Source organism: Molossus molossus, unplaced genomic scaffold, assembly GCF_014108415.1.
Source record: "Molossus molossus isolate mMolMol1 unplaced genomic scaffold, mMolMol1.p scaffold_m16_p_1, whole genome shotgun sequence".
NCBI lineage: Eukaryota > Metazoa > Chordata > Mammalia > Chiroptera > Molossidae > Molossus > Molossus molossus.
The window spans coordinates 196,650,992-196,671,026 of record NW_023425344.1 but is presented as its reverse complement, the minus strand read 5'-3'; the positions used below and the strand labels follow the sequence as shown (position 1 = coordinate 196,671,026).

At 42.1% G+C, this 20,035-nt stretch overlaps 1 protein-coding gene across 1 annotated transcript in view; it reads left to right on the top strand.

Annotated features, from left to right (window-relative positions):
* MYO1E (myosin IE) overlaps positions 1-20,035 on the top strand; it is a 200,584-nt gene that overhangs the window by 92,982 nt on the left and 87,567 nt on the right. Inside the window, exons 4-5 of the mRNA XM_036269692.1 lie at positions 1,644-1,738; positions 17,371-17,458. Coding sequence (XP_036125585.1) covers positions 1,644-1,738; positions 17,371-17,458 — 183 coding nt within the window. The remainder of the gene's footprint in view (positions 1-1,643; positions 1,739-17,370; positions 17,459-20,035) is intronic.

Genomic DNA, 20,035 nt, shown 5'->3' with positions numbered 1-20,035 from the left:
ACCTTTCCCCACGTCTACGGCTTTCTCTCCACTCCATTCTCTTCTATTTTCCATCCTTTTATCTTTCATATAATCTATGTCACTGTTTTCAAAAAGGTTATAAACAATCCTGCATGAGCAATCTAGTCTTGAAGGCCATTTAAACACTATGTGCTGAGGTCCATCCATGCTTCCCCTTCTGACTGCAAGGTGAAGGCAGGGATGCATTCTTGTTCCTGTTTGGAATTGTCCAGTCGACGAGTCCCAGGAATAGCCTCTGGCCCTCTCTGGCAGTTCCCTTGTGAGTCTCTGCTCACAACGTGAGGGGACGCAGGACACTGGATACACCAATTTCCCATATGTGTGCAAGCACCCCAGGTCCCTCTTTCATCCCCTCTCATCGCTCCACTCTCATCTGCCAGATCTGGCCACGAATGGCGATTTCTGGGCCAGCCCCCTTTTTCTGTAGTAAGTCATTGGATAATAAAGCCCAAAGCTGCATTGGTAACTGATGCTGTCCCTTTGCATAATACTCTACCTTTTCAAATTACTTTCCCATCCATCATCTGTCACCTTGTGACATTTGTAGCATGGGCATTATTGTCCCTGCTTTAGGGATGGGCACCAGTGAAGGTAGACAGAATTTAAATGTCTTCTCCTCTGGATCTGGTATTGTTTTCACTTTTTTTTTTTTTTTATGTTTTGTTGTTGTTGTTGTTTTTAATTTTTTTTTTAGGAAGAGAGAGATAGAAACATTGATGCAAGAGAGAAATATAGATCAGCTGCCTCCAGCATGCCCCCTACTGGGGTGCAAGCCCGCAGCCGGGGCATGTGACCTGACTGGGAATCGAACTGAGACCTCTCAGTCCGCGGAGCCACACAGGCTGGGCATTGTTTTTGCATTTTTATGTTAGATAGCCTTAAATTGAAGGAGTGTTCTTTCAATAGCTTTACACCACCTGAAGTTTTGAGGTTTTTTTCAGTATTTTTCTTATGAGGGAATGGTGGAGGTGAGTGCCAAGGAACTGAAGAAAGCAGAGCTGAAGTCCCCTGACGCAGTGAATTGACTGGTGGGTTTATATTTGTGCGCAGCTAAGATCGTCCACGAAACTAAAGCCCAGGGGAACATCTTCCGGTGGTAGGATTTGTTTTCCCTACTGAGCTGAAATGAACTGATCAAACCAGTCTGTCACTTTACAGAACCACACCTCTCGTTCTCTGCTTATGGAAAATTTTTAGTTTTCCTCCTCATAGTCATCTTCAACTTGCCTCTTAGAAACAAATTAGGTAGGAATTTGGAATCCTAGTGAAGTCTGACTCAGGTTTTTAGTAGGCCTGTTGCCCAAGGGTCCTTAGAAAGGTTTAAAGGGAATGTCATCTGCAGAGGCGCGCTTGGGTGGAAGGGTGTGCGCCGGAGCGTCTGAAGACAGGTCATGTCTGCGGGCTGAATCACACGAATACCTGCAGAAGGGTCCTTCCAAATTCCATCTTCATTTTGTTAGGCATAATTCCTCATGACCTAGACAAGTTCATGAATTCCTGTGTTATGTAACCTATAAGACGTAAGTATAGGCAGTGGTATAGGCCAAGGCCAAGAAAAGAAATGTCATGTGTCGCTCTATCTGACCATGGTTTTGTTTTTGGTTTTTGTTCTGCTTTTCTAGGCACAGTACGAAAACCCGCCCCACATCTATGCTCTTGCAGATAACATGTACAGAAACATGATCATTGACAGAGAGAACCAATGCGTCATCATCAGGTACGGAAAGAGCCTTATTAGGTATAGAGGACGAGCGATCGTGCTGTAGTTCGAGATGCTATCGAGAAGCAGTGCTTTCGCAATAGCTGCTGATGCACCTGAGTAACAATCACACTATCTGCTTTGTCCTGGTTTGTTTTCTAATTCCAAATCATAAAAGCTTTTGAGCTTCCGGGGCTTACCCTGTATATCCTGTGACTTAAGGCATTAAGGCTTCAGGGCACAAGGTGCTAGCCAGATCTTTTATTGACCACCATCGGGGCCCTGGACTAAACATTGTAAAACATCTCCCCTCCCCAAGTTGAAGATCCTTTATGCCATACCTTTCCCTGTTCTGTCGGCTGGAGTCCTTTTCTCTAGATTGCTCTTTTTTCTTTCCCTGAACTTCGTGGTGTACTTTGGCATTTGCTTTTAATTTTCTGCGGGCATTAGTGGTCAATGCCAGTATTAGGTGTCTGTAGCTACATTGCAGAATTCTTTTAACCTGACCCAACTCTGGATCTTTGCTGGGTTTAAGTGCTTTTACAGTTTTGTTTGCTCATGAGCATTTTCAGACAGAGAGAAAATGTAAGCGTTCAGTTCCCATCACTTAGAACTTAACAGCTGTTAACGTTTTGTCATATTTGCATTCATTTTTTTAGTTATTTCATTTTTTTATCTGAAGCACTTTTGAAAAAAATTTTTATTGATATTTACAGACATACACAAAATTAAAAAGAGTGTTATAATGAGCCCCTGTATGTCTATTATCCAGCTTGTACTTTCATTAATACAAGGTGTCCCAAAAAATGTGTGCAGAGTATCTGTAGAGTCTATTACATTTTGAAAATGAAATGTATTTTAATAAACACTGGCTTTATCATTATTGAAAGCTGTGTATACATTTTTGGGGCGGGGGCAACCTATATATGGCCAATCCTGCGCTACCTCATCCTTCCATCCTGCTTCTGCTTGGTCATTCAAAGCAAATCCTAGGGAGCAAGTTTTTTTTTTTGTCAGTAATTTATTATGGACTTCTAAAACATCATTTTTATCACACCTAAAAAAATAATTCTTTTAACATCATCTACTATCATCAGCTCTATTCCACAACTGTTTTGTAAACATTTTTTTAATGGTAGATTTGTTTTCATTCCAAACAAAGCTCACACGTTGTCCTCGGTGACTATGTCTCTTAAGTCTCTTTTTGTTTTCTTGGCATTTTTTTGTTAAAGAAAAAGGTCTTTTGTCCTGCAGAATTTCTGCAGTCTGTGATTAGCTGAGTGTATACGGTCCCCTATATTTCCTGTAAATTGGGATTTTTAGCTAAAAGCTTGATTGGGTTCAGATTCAATTCTTTGGCAGAAATGCTTCACCAGTGATGTTCTGCACTTTACGCTTTTATTGGTGAATAATGCCTGTAGGTTTCTCTTTGTGTCAAGTTCAGATTGCCAGTGGGTCCATCCATTAGACATTCTTATTTCACACTCATTCTTCAATTAATGGTTGAAAAATAGTTATTTTCTAATTATATTATCCTACATTTATTAGATGGGATTCTTTTATTTGGCTAACTTAAAATACAATCTGTATGGGAGAGCTACATAAAAAGTTTGATTCATTGTCTTGACCAATTCAAAGCAATGAATTGATGCCCTAGCCACCCCCCAAAGTAATATGTTTTTATTTTCAGTATCATTCAAAACTAGTGGATTTTTAATATATTATCGGTTTAATTACATTGCTATTTTACTTTCAGGCTGAAAAGGTCCTAACTTTGACCAGTGAGGGCTGTTTGTATTGGTCTCTGTGTCCCTTTGATATGACCCAGTAGTCTTTGATAGTTTTCTTGTTTAAGATATTCCAGACTCATCTGGTATATTTCCTGCCAAGCCCTGGAATCGGAATCAGCCATTTCACAAAAAGCCCCCATTTTGTTATTGTTGTTGTTAATCCTCATCTGAGGAGAGATATATATATTTCCGTTGCTTTTTTTAGAGAGTGGAATAGAGGGAGGGAGGGGGAGAGAGAGAAACATCGATGTGATTGAGACACATCAATCTGTTGCCTCCTGCATGCATTCTGACTGGGGCCGAGGATCGAACCTGCAACCCAGGTACATGCCCTTGACCAGCAATTGTATCTGGGACCTTTTGGTGCGTGTGCCGACCTACACCAGCCAGGGCAGCCCCGGTTCATTTGAATGGGAAATGATATTTCAAGACCACCAGCCCAGTCACTGAGTGTCCTGCCATATGTTGTCAATGCTACTAGTTCTTTTCAGAGGACAAAGGAATATGGAGTTTCTAAAGAAAAAAAAAAAAAAGGAACATAAGTTCATACTGATCATTTTCAGTTCATTTTAAGATTACAGGATTTTTAGTGCTTTGATTTTTTTAAGATTTGTATCTTGTTTCTCTTAATGCTGAAAACTTTGGATCCTAATGACATCACAATTATTTGGTTTATATACTGTGTGTGTATAAATGTAAATACAAATGTAGAAGTAGAAATAAATATGTGTGTATATACTTATAAGTAAACATATACACATATATTTAATGGGATAAAGCAAATAAGTAACTTTGTTAACTTTGTTAATGATGTAAAATAACAATACCAATGTTATTGGTAGCAATACTGAATTAACTCTAAAATTTCTTTGTTGTTCTTTTTGTCCTTAGGATGTACTGTCAAAATATTGGATCTTAAAAGTCACTTAAAATAATCCTTTTCTGTGTCATTAACATTCCAACTTGACGTACAGTTAGATTCATTTATTTCATTTCAGATTTTAGAGATTTAACACTTTTAAATTTCATTTTGTTTTATAATTATATAAAATATTTACGTGGCTCCAAAGTTAAAGCTATAAGACAAAGAACACTGACGTAGCGCAAGGTAAATTTTGACTTCGTGATACTTTACCGCTAATTATTTTCATACACATCTCTGGGAAATGACATTTTTTCCCTTATCCCTAGAACCAGTATCACAATTAAGTAATTAATAAAAATTGAATATCATCTAAAAATAAGCAATGCACATTCAGACTTCTCTGTTGCAAACATGTCCTTTCCTGTTGGTTTATGTAAATCAAGGAATAGTGGTTTAATTTGCATATGAGTCTTTTACTTTTTCATTTTTATCCTACCAGTTTCCCTAGTACCACCATGGTTGTTTTTTTGTTTTTTGTTTTTGTTTTTGTTTTTTTAGTGACACTGACTTGTCAAGACATCAACCCGATTTTCCTATAGTCAGTCACCTTTTAGATGATCTAACTGCTTCCTCATGATCTCATTACACTAATTCCTTCAACTGGATTTTTTGTAAATCAGAAGTTAGATCTAAACAGTTATTTAGATGCAGGTTAAGCCCATTTGGAAGGAATGCTTGGGTGATGACGAGTTGGGTTGCTTAACAGGAAATGCTTCTGTTCGACCCCAAGTGAAGGTCACTGCCCAATCGAGAGGTGGAAGACTTTTCTTATCTAGGTCAAATGAGAATGCAGGATGAGTTTTCTCCTTCTGTCCCTTGCCTTTCCTCCTTCCTTGAGCCTCTGGTGAGATGAGAACGGAGGGGAGGGTCTTGTTGCATGAGCTCCACAAGTCTGGAAGCTGCCTGTCTTGCCTAGCACACATCCGTCCCTGAATCTGTCCTGCAGGACACACTGCACTGAAGCAGGACACGTGCCCACTGGTAGAGTCCTTCCCTCCAGCCGTTCAGGGGCCAAGGCCTGAAGGCCCTGCTCCCAGCGCCTCTGTTGCATTGGCTGCGCCTTAATTTAGGAGATGGTAGGGCCGGGAAGCTGGTTGGACTTCTGACACTCACTACCCAGAGTCGGGCCCCATGTCACAAGTTAAGGGCACAGTCCTCCTTGAGACACCAGGGGGACCCCCAGGCCACTCTCTGTTCTGACGGGGTAGCTGCACATTGAGGGGTTTCCACCACCTTCTCAGTTTCAATAATTTACTAGAATGACTCACAGAATTCACGAACGCTCTGAACTTATGATTGCCATTTTATTATAGCAAAAGGATACAAATCAGAAACAGAAAAAAGGAGAGACACGTCGGGCAATGTCTGGGCGGGGTCCAGTTGTGAAGCATCTGGTTGTCCTCCCCCCATGAAGCCATGAATGGTGTTACTTCCTTCCAGATGCAGCAGTATTGCCAGCCAGGAACATCGCCAGCGAGGGAAGTCCACCCAGGCCTTCGGTGTCCAGAGTTTTTATTTGGGCTCAGTCATTGCGCAGCTGACCTTAAGTCTCCAGTTCCTCCAGCGTGCAGGGTGTGTGGGGGGGTCAGAAACCATATGGTGCTTTCCAAGCCTCCATCATAAATCCTGTTGTTACACTAGCTCAAAGCCCCCAGCAAACAGAGGGACTCCTATCAGGCAGGACATTGCAGGGCTCTAGAGATTACCTCCCAGTAGCCCAAGGCTAGGACCCACCCGCTCTTCACGTCATTTATCACCTAGGACACTTTGGCAGGCCACTGTTCATCCCAGCAGCTCTCGGACCCCGGACAGCAAAGCTGACGCTTGTCTGGGCTAGGTCTCTGAGTTTGTGACTGAACTGATCGACCACATGACCTCGGAGGTCTCTCCTGGTTTGGGGAAGCTCTTTCTTCCAAATACAGTAATGCCAGAGGGCAGGGAAGGCAGGGTAATGCCATTGTAGACAGAGACCCAAGTTTGCAGCCAGTGACACTGGGAGAGCTGGGCTCGTGTCCAGCTGGGGCGGCGTCGAATGCAGACTGCTGCAGGCGTGTGTGCAGAAAACAGACAGGACCCACTCTCTTGGGGCTGGAGGAGAAACTCACTCCTTGGGTTACGGGCGTTTGCCGCAGCTGGAAAAATTAGTAATTGTTAGTGTCTTTTAATTAGAAAATTAAAAATTATTGACCTAATCTCTCTGGTGATCTTTTCAGACCATCACGTCCCGTTTTCCCTGGTGGGACCTTGTCTGCGAGATGAAATGCACACTCTTTAGACGGGATAACCCAGTACAGAGAGGCCGCGTTGTCAGTTCCCTCCCAGTCTTACTGTGTTTTCTAAAGAGGTGGCTATGCTGACAGGGCGGGCTAGCAGCTGACTCTTTCTGGACTAGAAATCGAGTTAATAATCTGAATTTACAAAGAAAGAAATCAAGGAGGGAGACGGGCTGTTTTCTAAAGCACAGGCCTCCACCGAAGGCTCGATCCTGAGTTTTGCATGTTTACAGACTTGCTTTGTCAAAATAGCTAGAGATGAGCAGTTTCAAGTAGACTGACTCTGGCCAACCAGACTCACAGATGAGTGTGAATTAGATCCCACTTCATGAGATTTTAAGGAGAATTCTGCCTGTGGCCAGCTCAGCTGATTATTTCCCTGAAACACAGCCCACCAAGGAAGCCAGATTACCACTGGAGAGTGGAAGTCAGAACAGACAGATGATCATACTGGCCACTGTCATCAGATCATGGCCCCCAACTCCATCTGGAGGCAGTGAACCCCGGGTGTTGCTCTGTTCCTCAGAGTCTCCTTACTGGGGGAAATCCACCATTTCTGGCTTTCCTGTCCTGACTCCATGTAGGTCAACCCCTTTTTTTTTTTTTTTTTTTAATCCTCATCCCAGGACATTTTTCAATTTTTTGTACAGACAGAGTGGGAGGGAGAGAGAGGAAGAGAGAGAGAGGGAAACATCGATGTGAAAGGGACACATCGAGTGGCTGCCACCCGCACGACCAACCAGAGCCGGGGACAAACTGCAACCCAGGTACATGCCCTTAGCGGGAACCGAACCCGGGTCTCTCCAGACCGCAGGCTGACGCTCTAACCGCTGAGCCAAACCGGCCAGGGCGGTCAACCCCTTTTTGTTAACCTCCTCTTCCTCCGGCCAACCCCAGCCATCAGGTCAACCCCAGCCATCTGGTCAGGAATAAACACCCAGGGTGAGCTTTAGATCTTCCCCAAATTTATCCCCAGCAGTCCACCAGCAGACAGGGCAGAGCGCGTGGCTGTTATAGATGCTAATTTCATCCACTGTGCCTTGTGTTCACTAATTAACTTTCTAGGGATAAATGTTTCCAGACCCTTATGGCCTCATTAGCTCTGTGACTGTACATGTGTCTGGGCTGTACATCTAGAGGTTTTGTTTCAACGGATTGATGGTGAGCCCAGAGCATCAGTATCTTTTTTCAAACTCCCTAATTCAGTCTAGTTGACAACCAGGATGACAGCTCCTGGAATCCTAATATCCTAGTCACCTCTTTTTTTTTTTTTTATCCTCACCCGAGGACATTTTTCCATTTTTTGTTCAGGTAGAGTGGGAGGGAGAGAGAGGAACAGAGAGAGAGTGAGAAACATCGATGTGAAAGGAACACATCGAGTGGCTGCCACCCGCACAACCGACCAGGGCCGGGGACAAACTGCAGCCGGGGTACGCGTCCTTAGCGGGAACCGAACCCGGGTCTCTCAGGACCGCAGGCCGACGCTCTAACCGCTGAGCCAAACCGGCCAGGGCCCTAGTCACCTCTTGTCTTGAGCACCATTAACTGCTCCAGGCAAGATACACTTCCTGAGTGCCTGCCCTCTGTCAGGGCTTCCCATCTAGGCCCTCTCCTTGCATCCTCACAGCCGCCGGGTGTGAGCATTGTTATTTCTGGAGGTTCCATCCAGAAAATGAAGGAGTCTCAAACTACCGAATGGCAGAGCCTCTACTGGAACTTAGCCAGCTCCTGCCTTAAGAACCAATGATCACAGTGATAACCCCAAGTCTAACAAGTTCATAATGGTTCTTTTTATGTTACCCCAAAATTGATTCTCCCACCAACTGTCTCTTCCACAGTTGCCAGATGAATGCTCCTTAACGACGCTATCTTTCAGTCTGTGTCCCCCTTCTGCCAAAAGACCTCAGTGGCTCTCCATGGCCCAGTAGAGCCCAAAGTTCCTAGCTTGGGACACATCCAAATTTTTTTTTTATACTCTAACCAATTGTTCTCCTCTTTTCCTTAGAATGAGTCATGTTCTTGCCCAGGTTGGCCTACCTGTCTGGAGTTACTTCCCCCGCCTACCCCTGTCTCATCTACCTCAACCCCGTGATCTCTGTCCTCTGAATTTCAGTAGCACTTTATATACCCCTCATTTTCAGCACCTTCTTTTTTTTTAATTGATTTTTTTAGAGAGAGAAGAAGTGAGAGAGAGATAGAAATATCAATGTGAGAGAGAAACACCAACCGGCTGCTGTTCACCCACTACTGGGTATCGAGTCCGCAACCCGGGCATGTGCCCTGACTGGGACTCGAACCGGGACCTCTCAGTTCATGGGACGACACTCAGTCCACTGAGCCACACTGGCTGGTCTTCAGCACCTTCTTAATATTATTATTTTAAAAATTTGTATGTGTACCTTTTTTCAATCTTTGTTGATGGGAAACTGGTATGTGCTTTTTTGTTTCTTGGGTACACACAATAAATGGTTTGATGATCATTTTGAAGCTGAAATGCTTGAAGTAAGCTAAACATGCTACTGCATTTGGGAAAAGGGAAGATGCGTTCAGACTGAAACAGTCAGCAAAGGTGCCATGAGCTATTGGGACTTGATTTGGGTCTTCCCTTTAGGATATGTGGGAGGGAGAAAGCATGGATGGCTTGATAGCCTCTGGAACCCACACTGTGTGATGGAGGGAAAAGAGGAGGATCTCAGTGGGGTCATTGAAAAAGACTTCTGTTGACAAATGGTCTGTGTCAGTCACTCAAAGTCCGGAACTGAGTTTCCACTTCAGTTTCTATATTATTACAGCCATATAGCATTTGTACAGTAGTGCAGGATAGGTTGATATGGGGAGATAAGATTTTGTGGGTGACAGGTTAGTGATCTGCAGGTGAATCTGCAGGTCTTGCTGATCTCTGAGCAGGGACAAGATACCACAAAATGTTGGTTCCCAAAGATAAGTCTATTGGTAGAAAAGAGATGGGATCTTGAGAGAATACAGATATCTAGTGAGGTTATGGAGGGCCTGGCCTGAGATGGAAAGGCAAAGAGGAAATTGATGTGTGACATTCCATAAGCCTATGATGGAATAAAGGAACAGGAAGTGAATGTGGACTCCAGGCAGTGCCGGTAGAAAAATGCAACAGCCAGAGCTGCGTTGGTGTCGTTGACAGTGCTGGGCACCTGAAGACACGGGTAGATACACCTGTGAGCTCAGTAAAGGAGCAACCATATCTGCTTAGCTCATCGCCTTTTTGTTTTTGGCTCCAAAATCCAGAATTTGTATTTGTGTTTTAGGATTACCTATGCTATATTGTTGGATCTATCAGAGACGTCTATGCAAATCGGTTTAATAAAATAATCCAGTGTGGTACAGGGGAAGGAGAAGCAGCAAGTTTCTCTACATCACCAGACAAGATCTTGGCAGTGTGGCCAGAGGCATTTTTGAAGCCCTTGTCAACCGACCTCTATGGAGACTCACCAGGCCTTGGAGAATATTCATGTGGCAGTTTTACTGCTGCCATCAAAAGTTTATTTCTATCACTTTTGCCCTGCATCAGCTCCTGCTGTCCTAGCCTTTTTCAAAAAATGTAATGTCAATATGAAAGCATCGCATTTAGTGCAGTTTTGATTTTTTTGCTTGAAATACTCTGCAGCAGGTTTTTCTGCAGAGTGGGGCATTCTGTCTTTGATGTCCAACAGCAGTCTGCAAAGTCTTGTAGATTGTATCCTGAAGACGTGCTGAGTAAGTATTTGTTAAAAGAATAAAGAAAGACGTGAAAGGTATTTTGAAGGTACATCAAAAGGATTTGGTGACTCGTTGAATATGAGAATTTTAGAAGCAGAAAAGGAGATAGTCCTTACTCTTGGATCTGAGATTTCTGACCTACCTGCTTCAAAAGCCATTTTGGATTTGGGATCCCTAATATTTGCAGTAGCGAAGATTAAAAAGTAAAAGATTTAAAAATCAGAGCAACTCTAATATTTGGCTTGTGTCCCGTCTCTACCTAGGTACCGAGTGTCTCGCGGATTTTCAAGTTGTCTTCCTGTCTTTGATGTAGTTCAGGAACCTTCCTATTAGTGTTGGAACTCTCTTCTGTCTCTGTTGGTTCACCCAATGTCTTGTTTATCCCAGCAGCACTGACTGGCCTTTGAGGCTCCCTGTCCCTCTGGCCTGGCTTTGGGAGGTCCCGTCGGTTCACAACGCTGACCGTGGAGTCTGCTTGAAGACTGCCCTCTCGCTGTGGGTTTGAAGAGCAAGGGCTCAGTCTACCATTCCCCCAAGCTCTCTGCAAATATTCCCTTCTGGCCTGTGTGACTGCTGAGATTCCTTTATCATCAGTCCAAGTGTTACTCAGGAGGGCTGATGTGTTAGCTAGTTAATCTATTATCTCTAATGATAATAGTTAACCGTTTTTTGATAAGTTTGTGTCTCAGCATCTTTGACTTATATGTCATTGATAACCTGGTGAACTAGGTGTTACTACCCTCCTTTTTGCAGACCAAGAAACTGAGTGTTAGAGACATACAAAGCATGTTAAACACCTTGCATCTGAAATGTAGCAAAGCCATGCTCCAAGCTCGGGCCTCCTGGTCCACAGTTACCCTCTTCCCACTTCTCTGCTGCTTTGAGTCAGCAGGCGTCAGGTTAGCTACTGCTAATCATTTACCACCCACAGTCACGTGGTGGAGGGGAAGAGTCTCTGGGGTTGAGTCACAGGGTGGATTCTTTATTCTATTCTGTCTGATGTGTGCAACCTCTGTAGGTCTTAGCCACTTTATCTGCAAAATGGGAGTTAATACTTTAAAGGAATGTAAGGAAAGCTGAATGAAGAAATATGTGTAAACATTTTTTTAAACTGTTCAGAAGTGGTGTAAAATATCTGCTAGTAACATTAAAAGGAATTTCAGAGCTAATAAGTAGCTGAGCTAAGGCTCAGACTTAGCCGATACTAGACAGCGGGTTCTTCCTGTTGCGTTGGGTCGGGCCATGAGGAGTGTTGCTGTGGACCATTTGCTTGGCAGTCTGTAGAGAACATCTTATCTGCTTGACAGCACTAACTGGGAAGAAATAACAGCTTTGTCTTATTCACACTTTGCTCATTATGTTAAAGGCTGAATTTTTATCATTCACTCAGTAGCTTTGGTGTGACTCTTTCATTTTGCATTTTGTACATTTAAGCATCGAATGTTCTTGAGGATTCTTTTTCAGTGTCCTTACAAGGTCCAGAGCACCCCTTTTTCTTTGGGCAAAGAGATGCTTCACCTCACACTTCTTTCCTTCTCAAATCCAGCAAGGCTGCCAGGAAGGAGTGTGTGAACTGAGTCTTTGGAGAAGTCTGTCCAGAACCTGCTTTGATATGATTCTCATTCTCGATCTCATTTTGTCCGGTGATCACAGCGGTGCAGGCCGGCTATTATTTGTTAGTTCCAACTGTGTGTGAGATAATAAGTGTTTTTGGCAGAAGCCTTACTTAAAGGGGTGTGATCAGGAAAGATTCAGGAACAGTTGGTTACAAGTTTGATTATAATACAAACCGTGCTACTCATGGAGTTACTTTGGGAGATATTGCTGATTGTAATTGACTAACCCATATGTGGACTTTAAATACATGCCCTCATCTGAAGCAGGGTAGCTACTGAGTCAGACTGTCTCAAGTCCTTTCCTAGCAATGCCACTCACTAGCTTTGTGTCCTGGTCAAGTTGCTTAGCATTTCTCAGCAAAGAATGGGGATAAGGCCCTGGCTGGTTTGGCTCAGCGGTTGGAGTGTCAGCCTGTGGTACAGAGAGACCCGGGTTCGGTTCCCGCTAAGGGCATGTACCTCGGTTGCAGTTTGTCCCCGGCCCTGGTTGGTCGTGCGGGTGGCAGCCACTCGATGTGTCCCTTCACATCGATGTTTCTCTCTCTCTCTCTCTTCCTCTCTCTCCCTCTCTCTCCCTCCCACTCTATCTGAACAAAAAATGGAAAAAATGTCCTCGGGTGAGGATTAAAAAAAAAAAAAAAAAAGAATGGGGATAAGAATAGCCTCTACCTTTCAGGGCTATTATTCGGATCAAATGATTGATATATGTAAAGCCCTCACAACAGTTCCTGACATGCATTAGACATGCGATGGATACATGCTACAATTATTGCATCCAGAATATTTTAGTTTGCTTCTTTCTTTTCATTGAGGTATAATTGACATATCATATAAGCTTCAGGTATATAAGATGATTTGATAAATGTATATGTTGTGAAATGATCACCACAGTAAGTCTGCTTAACATCCATCACAATATATAGTTCTTTTTTTTTTCTTGTGATGAGAACTATTAAGATCTATTCTCTTAGCAGCTTACTAATGTGCAATACAGTATCCTATCCAGGAATATGTGTTAGTTATTATGTCTCTTCAGACTTCTTCATTTTGGAACAGTTCCTCAGACTTTTGCAGTGTTTTCTACCCTTTACAGTTTTAAGGAGTTCAGTCTGCCATCCGATGATTCTTCATGATCAGACCCCATGTCATTCATTCTGGGCAGGGATGCCACCCTTTGATCCTGATTCTTTGTCTCTGTCTGTGTTTCTTTCTCTGTCTCTGTTTCTGTCTGTGTTTCTCTCCTCTCTCTCTCTCTCTCTCTCTCTCTCTCTCTCTCTCTCATACACACACACACACACACACACACACACACACACACACCACTTTCCCACCTAACTTGACCTGTCTCAGTGAGACTTAAGTAGTGTGATTTGACTGAACTAGTGTGAACTTCCCTTAGGAATATTTTTCTAACACACACTGTCAGGGTAGGTGCTCCCACAGGGTCCCCACAACAGTACCCCCCTCGCCACAGTGTTACAGCAGCTGTGCACTCTCTTTCCCCGCAGGCAGTGAGCTTCTGCAGGGCACGAGCCACAGCCTAGAGCTTGGCACATGGCAGGGCTTAGACGGTGCATGTTGGGTAGACAAATGCACATACAATTTTTACTTTAAATTTTTATCCTTTCTAATGTATGGACAAATATGAAGTTGGAAAAGCAACATTTTAATTACATTAACTTGATCAGTTATAAATGAACAACAGCTATTGTGGTTAAGAGCCATAAGACGTATTTTGAGACTAGGAAGGGGAAGTTGGGAATAGACGTCTGAATCTTCTACAGTAGAAATGGTTGACTCTACTTATTCTATGGGATAATCTGAAAAAAATATGACTGAAATATTTCTACATTTGCTAGAAGAAGTTGAGCTGAATTGAACACACCATTGATTTTTCAAGTAAGGAACAACTGCCAGGCTAAGAAAAACAATTACAGTCCTTGAATTCAGTTATTACTATGCCCTTGTATAAGTACCACCCCCCCCCCCCAACTATTCCCATTTCTTTGGAATTTTAGCATATGTTTTCATTTCTATAGCTAATGCACACAGAAACTACATTGTTTCCTATTTGAATTCATATTTCCTAGGAAGTGTCTTAACTTTGTTTTAAATTTGCTTGGCTGATTTCCAACTAGCTGTACAAGATCATGGGACCTTGTTTAAAATTCTTATTTCAAAGCCTCATCCTTAGAGACTGGGATTCAGCGGTCACAAGAGGGGCCCAAACATGGGCATTTATTAAGTACTTTGAGGATTGTGACAGGCTGCTGGGTTTAGGCACCAACAGGGGACATTTTTCTAATTTAAGGCACATACAGTTCTAGGGTAATTTTTTGTTCGCTTTAGAAGTCAAGTGAAGGCAATTAAATTAAGAAAGGCTTCCTATAACTATAAGCCAAGCAAATTGCCCCAACTGCTGGGAGATGCAAAGCAAATAATTTTGGGTGTGCTATATAATTTGTCTGATACTTGGGTTTTAGTCCAGGGGAAGAAACAATATTTTCCCATCCCGAAAGGCCAGTATAATCCTGTTTGTATATACTGTAAGCTTCAAGTAATTATCTAACATTCCATTTCTGTACCGTATTCTGGACAAATTACCGGCCTCTGATCAATAAAACGTCTTTTTAAGTGTCTGTAAATTGAAACCAAGAAATGAAAATTCCGATCAGTGTTCAGCTAAAACTAATTATTTTAAATCCTCTGAAAAATATCACAGTTATTGAGAATCTAGATGTCCTGTTACTGGACCAAGCGTACTTATTTTAATACATGAAATGAGTTATTTTCTATTATTCTTTTCTTTTGCTTCCAACAAAAGAGACCAAATATTTCCTGTCTGACCACATCATTAGCCAAAGACACAGTGGGGGAATTGCTATATTTTCATTTCGTAATTCTAATAGAATCTGTTATTTTTCTTTCACATGCATGTGCATGTGTGCTTACACACACAAACACACACATACACAATTTGCTGTAAGGAACTCTAAAACAAAAATATGTTTACTCACCTTGATATAAGAAGTTGAATAATAATCTAGAAGAATCGATCCTTGTTGATTATCTTTGTGATATGTGATTCCACTTTTCTGGAAATGCTCTTTTTAAAAATCTGAAATATATGGAAGCATCATCCAAATACCAGTCCCCCAACAAGTCAAATATATTTCTCTTGTTCCGCTTCCATCCTTGTCCACGCATCACTGGTACATAGTTGTAAATAGGTTAGAGATACAGTAACTTCTGCTTATGTTGCCACTTTAGTTGCATTGTCTTTATGTTGCCACGTAGTTTCTAATCGTTTTAAATATCTGTGTGATATTATATTGGGTGGTTGCGCCATTGGACTCTTAGACTTTCCAATATTCTTGAATGTTCACATTATTTACAAAGTTAAAAAAAAAAAAGGGTTTCATTGTTGACAAAACCTGTGCTTCAAATGAGCAAGAGTGTATGTTTTGACCCTGCATCTAGCATATAAATCATCTGTTTATATGGACCATTTAAACAGACAATTTCCTCATGGAGCTGAAATATTTACCATACATACTGCATTTGTGCCTGTGAATGAGTATGTTCTCTGTAAATGATGTGGCACATCATCCCAGGCCCCCTGATTTTCCACTTGCCCACCACATCTCCCCGTGCAATGTCAGTTTGGTTTCCCTAGTCCTGTGACCCGGAAGCCAGGAGCTGAGTCCCAGGATGGTGAAGGAGTTGCTTAGATGGATTCAGACCTTTGAGGTTCTCAAAGAGTATGGTTTCCTCATTCTTCCCCGTAATCTCTCTAACTAGTTCAAGAAAACTGAACAAAGTTTTGAGTTGTGCTATGATGGCTACTTTAATTATTTATTTGTTTTGTTTGGAAATAGTAAATGATTCCAAAATATATTGCAATTTCCATTTAGGGGTAGAGATCATTGGGTTAGATTGTAGTCTAAGCAAATGTTTCCTCTTGTCTGAAGTAACTGAGCGATTGATAACAGTTTATTAGGTTGGGGGTTCATAAAAGAACATTTGCTCTGCACCCTAAAATTCCTGATCACCAATTGCAAACAAAACTATGGTCTGAATCTTTCCTACTAAATTCTACCACCTTGCATGATATGGATTCCTTTAATTAATTCTATCACAGTACGCAGAGGCTACCAACAGAGAGAGGAGATATCTGACTGGCTTACGCATGTTTTGAATTAAGTATTTTGAATTGAGGTCCTCGTCAATTCAAGGGGATTTTGAAGGAAGAGCCAGTATTCTTTCAAGCAGGCTACATTCAAAAAAGGGTTTCCCCATCCAGCAAGGCCACAAAACGGAAGGCAGTCTTTGTTATTCAGGATATGATTAACATTGCCTCATCATTTAATTTTAGAACTTCAGTTTTAAAGTTGCTTGCGTTAGCTCAAGGCTCATGGGTTGAAACCTGAGCGTTCCTACTTTTTTCTTTTTTTAATTATCAAAGTAATATATGCACTACTAACTATTTGGTAAACAAGAAACTGAAAGAAGTCTCTCATGATATATTTTTCTGTATCAAAATGTCTGCTAATATTTTTGTGTTAGTTCCAGTCCTTTTTTCTTATGCACTTTTTTCTTTATGTTTTTGTAACCTGTTTTAGGTATCATTTGAATTGGATTTATTTCACTTAACATTATTTTATGCGCTTTCTTCCTATGTTTACACTCTTCATGTCAGTTGTAATTTTTGTTTATTTTTTGTTTTTTTAATCCTCACCCGAGGATATTTTACATTTTTTTATCTTCAGACAGAGTGGGAGGGAGGGAGAAAGAGAGAGAGAAACATCGATGTGAGAAAGACACATTGACTGGCTGCCTCCCACACAACCCTAACCGGGGCCAGGGACACACCGCAACCGAGGTACACGCCCTTGGCTGGAATCAAACCCGGAACTCTCTGGTCCACCGGCCAATGCTCTACCTGCTGAGCCAATCCGGCCAGGGCATCAGTTGTAATTTTTGTACAACATTCCATTCTTCTGATAGTCCATAGTGTTCCTAAGTTAATTCCCTATGATCGGACATTTAGAATGCTTAATTGTCTATCTGGTACACAGTGATGATCTATCTCTAGGACCCCAGTCCACACGTCATGTTGATGCTACTCGTGCAGGTCGCGAGGGGGCCTGATCCTGCCGTGACTTGCCTTTCTCAGTCAGGGTTGTCCTTTTTTTACTGAATTTCTTTCTGCCTCTTTTCTTTTTTGTTTGGTGAGGGAGGGGGTGGGTCCGGAGGAGAGGGAACTGTTTGTAATCCACATCATGGGCGGGTATTTTTGTCTTTCTTTCCTCAGTGGTGAAAGTGGTGCTGGAAAGACGGTGGCGGCCAAGTACATCATGGGTTACATCTCCAGAGTGTCTGGAGGCGGCCCCAAGGTCCAGGTGAGTGGGTGATACAGGCAATTTTGAGACCCTGTCCTACATAAAATGTAAGGGGCTCCATTGGCTGTTTCAAAAAGAATTTTTCTTCCACTGAAAAGATATTGGTTCTATAACCAAGAAACTTGAGACCTGCAAAGAAATAGCATGTTATGAGATGGAGATACCAGTGTAGAATGAGCTCCTACAAATCAGTAAATATAAAAAAATAAAATAAAATCCAAAAGGACAATAAACACAAAGAGCATGAAAGACAACTCAGAAAAGGAAATATAAATGACTCATAAAATGAAGATTTGCTCACCCCATGATAATAAGAGAAGTGCAAATTAAAAATTGCCCTGACCAGCCCTGGCCGGTTTGGCTCAGTGGTTAGAGTGTCGGCCTGCAGTCCAGAGATACTCGGATTCGGTTCCCGCTGAGGGCATGTACTTTGGTTGCAATTTGTCCCCGGCCCCAGGTTGGGTAGTGTGGGTGGCAACCACTCGATGTGTCTCTCACATAGATGTTTCTCTCTTTCTCCCTCTCTCCCTCCCGCTCTATCTGAAGATAAATGCAAAAATGTCCTCTGGTGAGGATTAAAAAAAAAAAAACTATACTAAAAAATGACTTCTAACTGTTAGAATGGCAACAATTTTGTAATGTTTTAAACATTCTTTCTGTTGGTTAAAAAAAAAGAGGGAATAATCCATCTCATACATTCCTGGTAGGAGCAGGAACTATTCTGGAGATCATTTCAACAAACTCTATCAAATCTATGTGCCTGTAGCTTTTGACTGGTTAATTCTGCTTAAGAGAATGTATTCTTTTGATGTACTGAAATGTATGCAAAACGATACTTGTACAAAGTTGTTTGATGTGGCACTTTTTTGTTGTGTAAAACACTGGAAACAACTTAAATGCTCACCAGTTGCCAACTGGTGAAATAGCTTATGGTTCATAATACAATTGAATATTAGACAGCCATGAAAAATGAAGCTTCATGTGTTGATAGAGAATGATCTCCAAAATACATCATGAATTACAAAAAGTGAGGTTCAGGACATTTTGCCTAATGTTCTGCCATTTGTGGAGGGTGAAGCACACATATATCAGTATTTTTTTGGATATGTATAACATTTCTCTAGAAGGTTATATAAGAAACTGATGATGATTTCTTCAGGGATGGACTCTGGGAGGCTGAGGGAAGGGCATTCTCTCCCTGCATACCCTTTGACCCTTTTCATGGTTGAACTATGTGGATAAATTTCCAGTTCAGGAAATTTACAAAAAGTTTTAAATGGGTAGGGAGAGAGAGAAAGGCAGAAGGACAGTTTGGAGAGTAAACATTAGGAAAGCGGGAAGACCCAGAGGATTCACAAGTGAAAAGCTAAGGCGGGAAATACAGTCCAGGCAGAGAAGCACCACATCCGAGGGCACAGCACGAGGAACGGGGCAGACGCAGCTCTACCCTACTCTGCAGCAGGCGCTGCTTCCCCATGGGGAGCTGTCCTGAGAAATGCATCAGGCCCGGTGCTCCAGGGCTACAAGCCTGCACAGCACGTTACTGTGCAAAACAACAGGAGGTTAAATCAAGCACATGAAACATGATGCCATTAAGAGATGTGTAATGACCACGAGAGACGAGGCTTCTGCTGGGGTAACACTGCATACTTCACAGCAAACCTTTTCTATAAGTAGAAACAGTATACTCTAAAAGAACAACAAAAAGTATAGTAAATACATAAACCAGTAACATAGTCATTTCTGATCACTATCGAGTTATTGTGTACTGTCCGTAATTGTCTGTGCTGCAGGAAAGGAAAACCTAGAGCGGCACTGTCCAGGAGGAAGTGGGTGCATGTCACATACGTAATTTTAAAATTTTCAAGTAACCCTGTGAAAACAAAAAAGTTAAAAGAGGCCTGTGAAATTAATTTTTCAACTCCGTTTTATTTAGCCCAATATATCTAAAACATGATCATTTCAGCATACGATCAATATAAAAAAATTGATGACATATTTTATACTCTTTCTGTGCCGAATCTTTGAACTCCAGGGTGTGTTCAGTCTGCAGCACAGCTCAGTCAGGACTCCTGTGCTGCTGGCCAGAGTCACGCGTGGCACCTGGCTTCCGTGTGGACAGGGGTGCCCTCCAGCACCTCGATGGGAGTGGCGCGGTCATTGCTTTTCCCCGTTCGTGTGATCACACCCTCTCCCTAGAAGACGGACATGAGGACAGGGATCCAGGATGCTGTTTTGTGGGTGGGCTGTTCCTTTATCGGAATTTGCTCTTTCTCTTTGCCCAATACACTTACCACGACATTCTATTGGACATCTTGATGGTGGGTGGGTGGATGGGTGGATGGATGAATGGATACATGCATAAAGATTCTCAATTAACAAGTCAGTAATTAAAGAAGGCAAGAGATAAGGAGAAGGCCTTTCTTTTGTTCTCTCCCTACGAGAGGCTGAGTGCTGATAAATGGTGTAGGCGTGGCTGACCGGCAAATGACAAGATACAAAGGATTAGTGAAGATCCACATGTCAGAATTAATTTTCCAAAGAACAGCAAGATTTATATAAATCCATGAGTTTTTA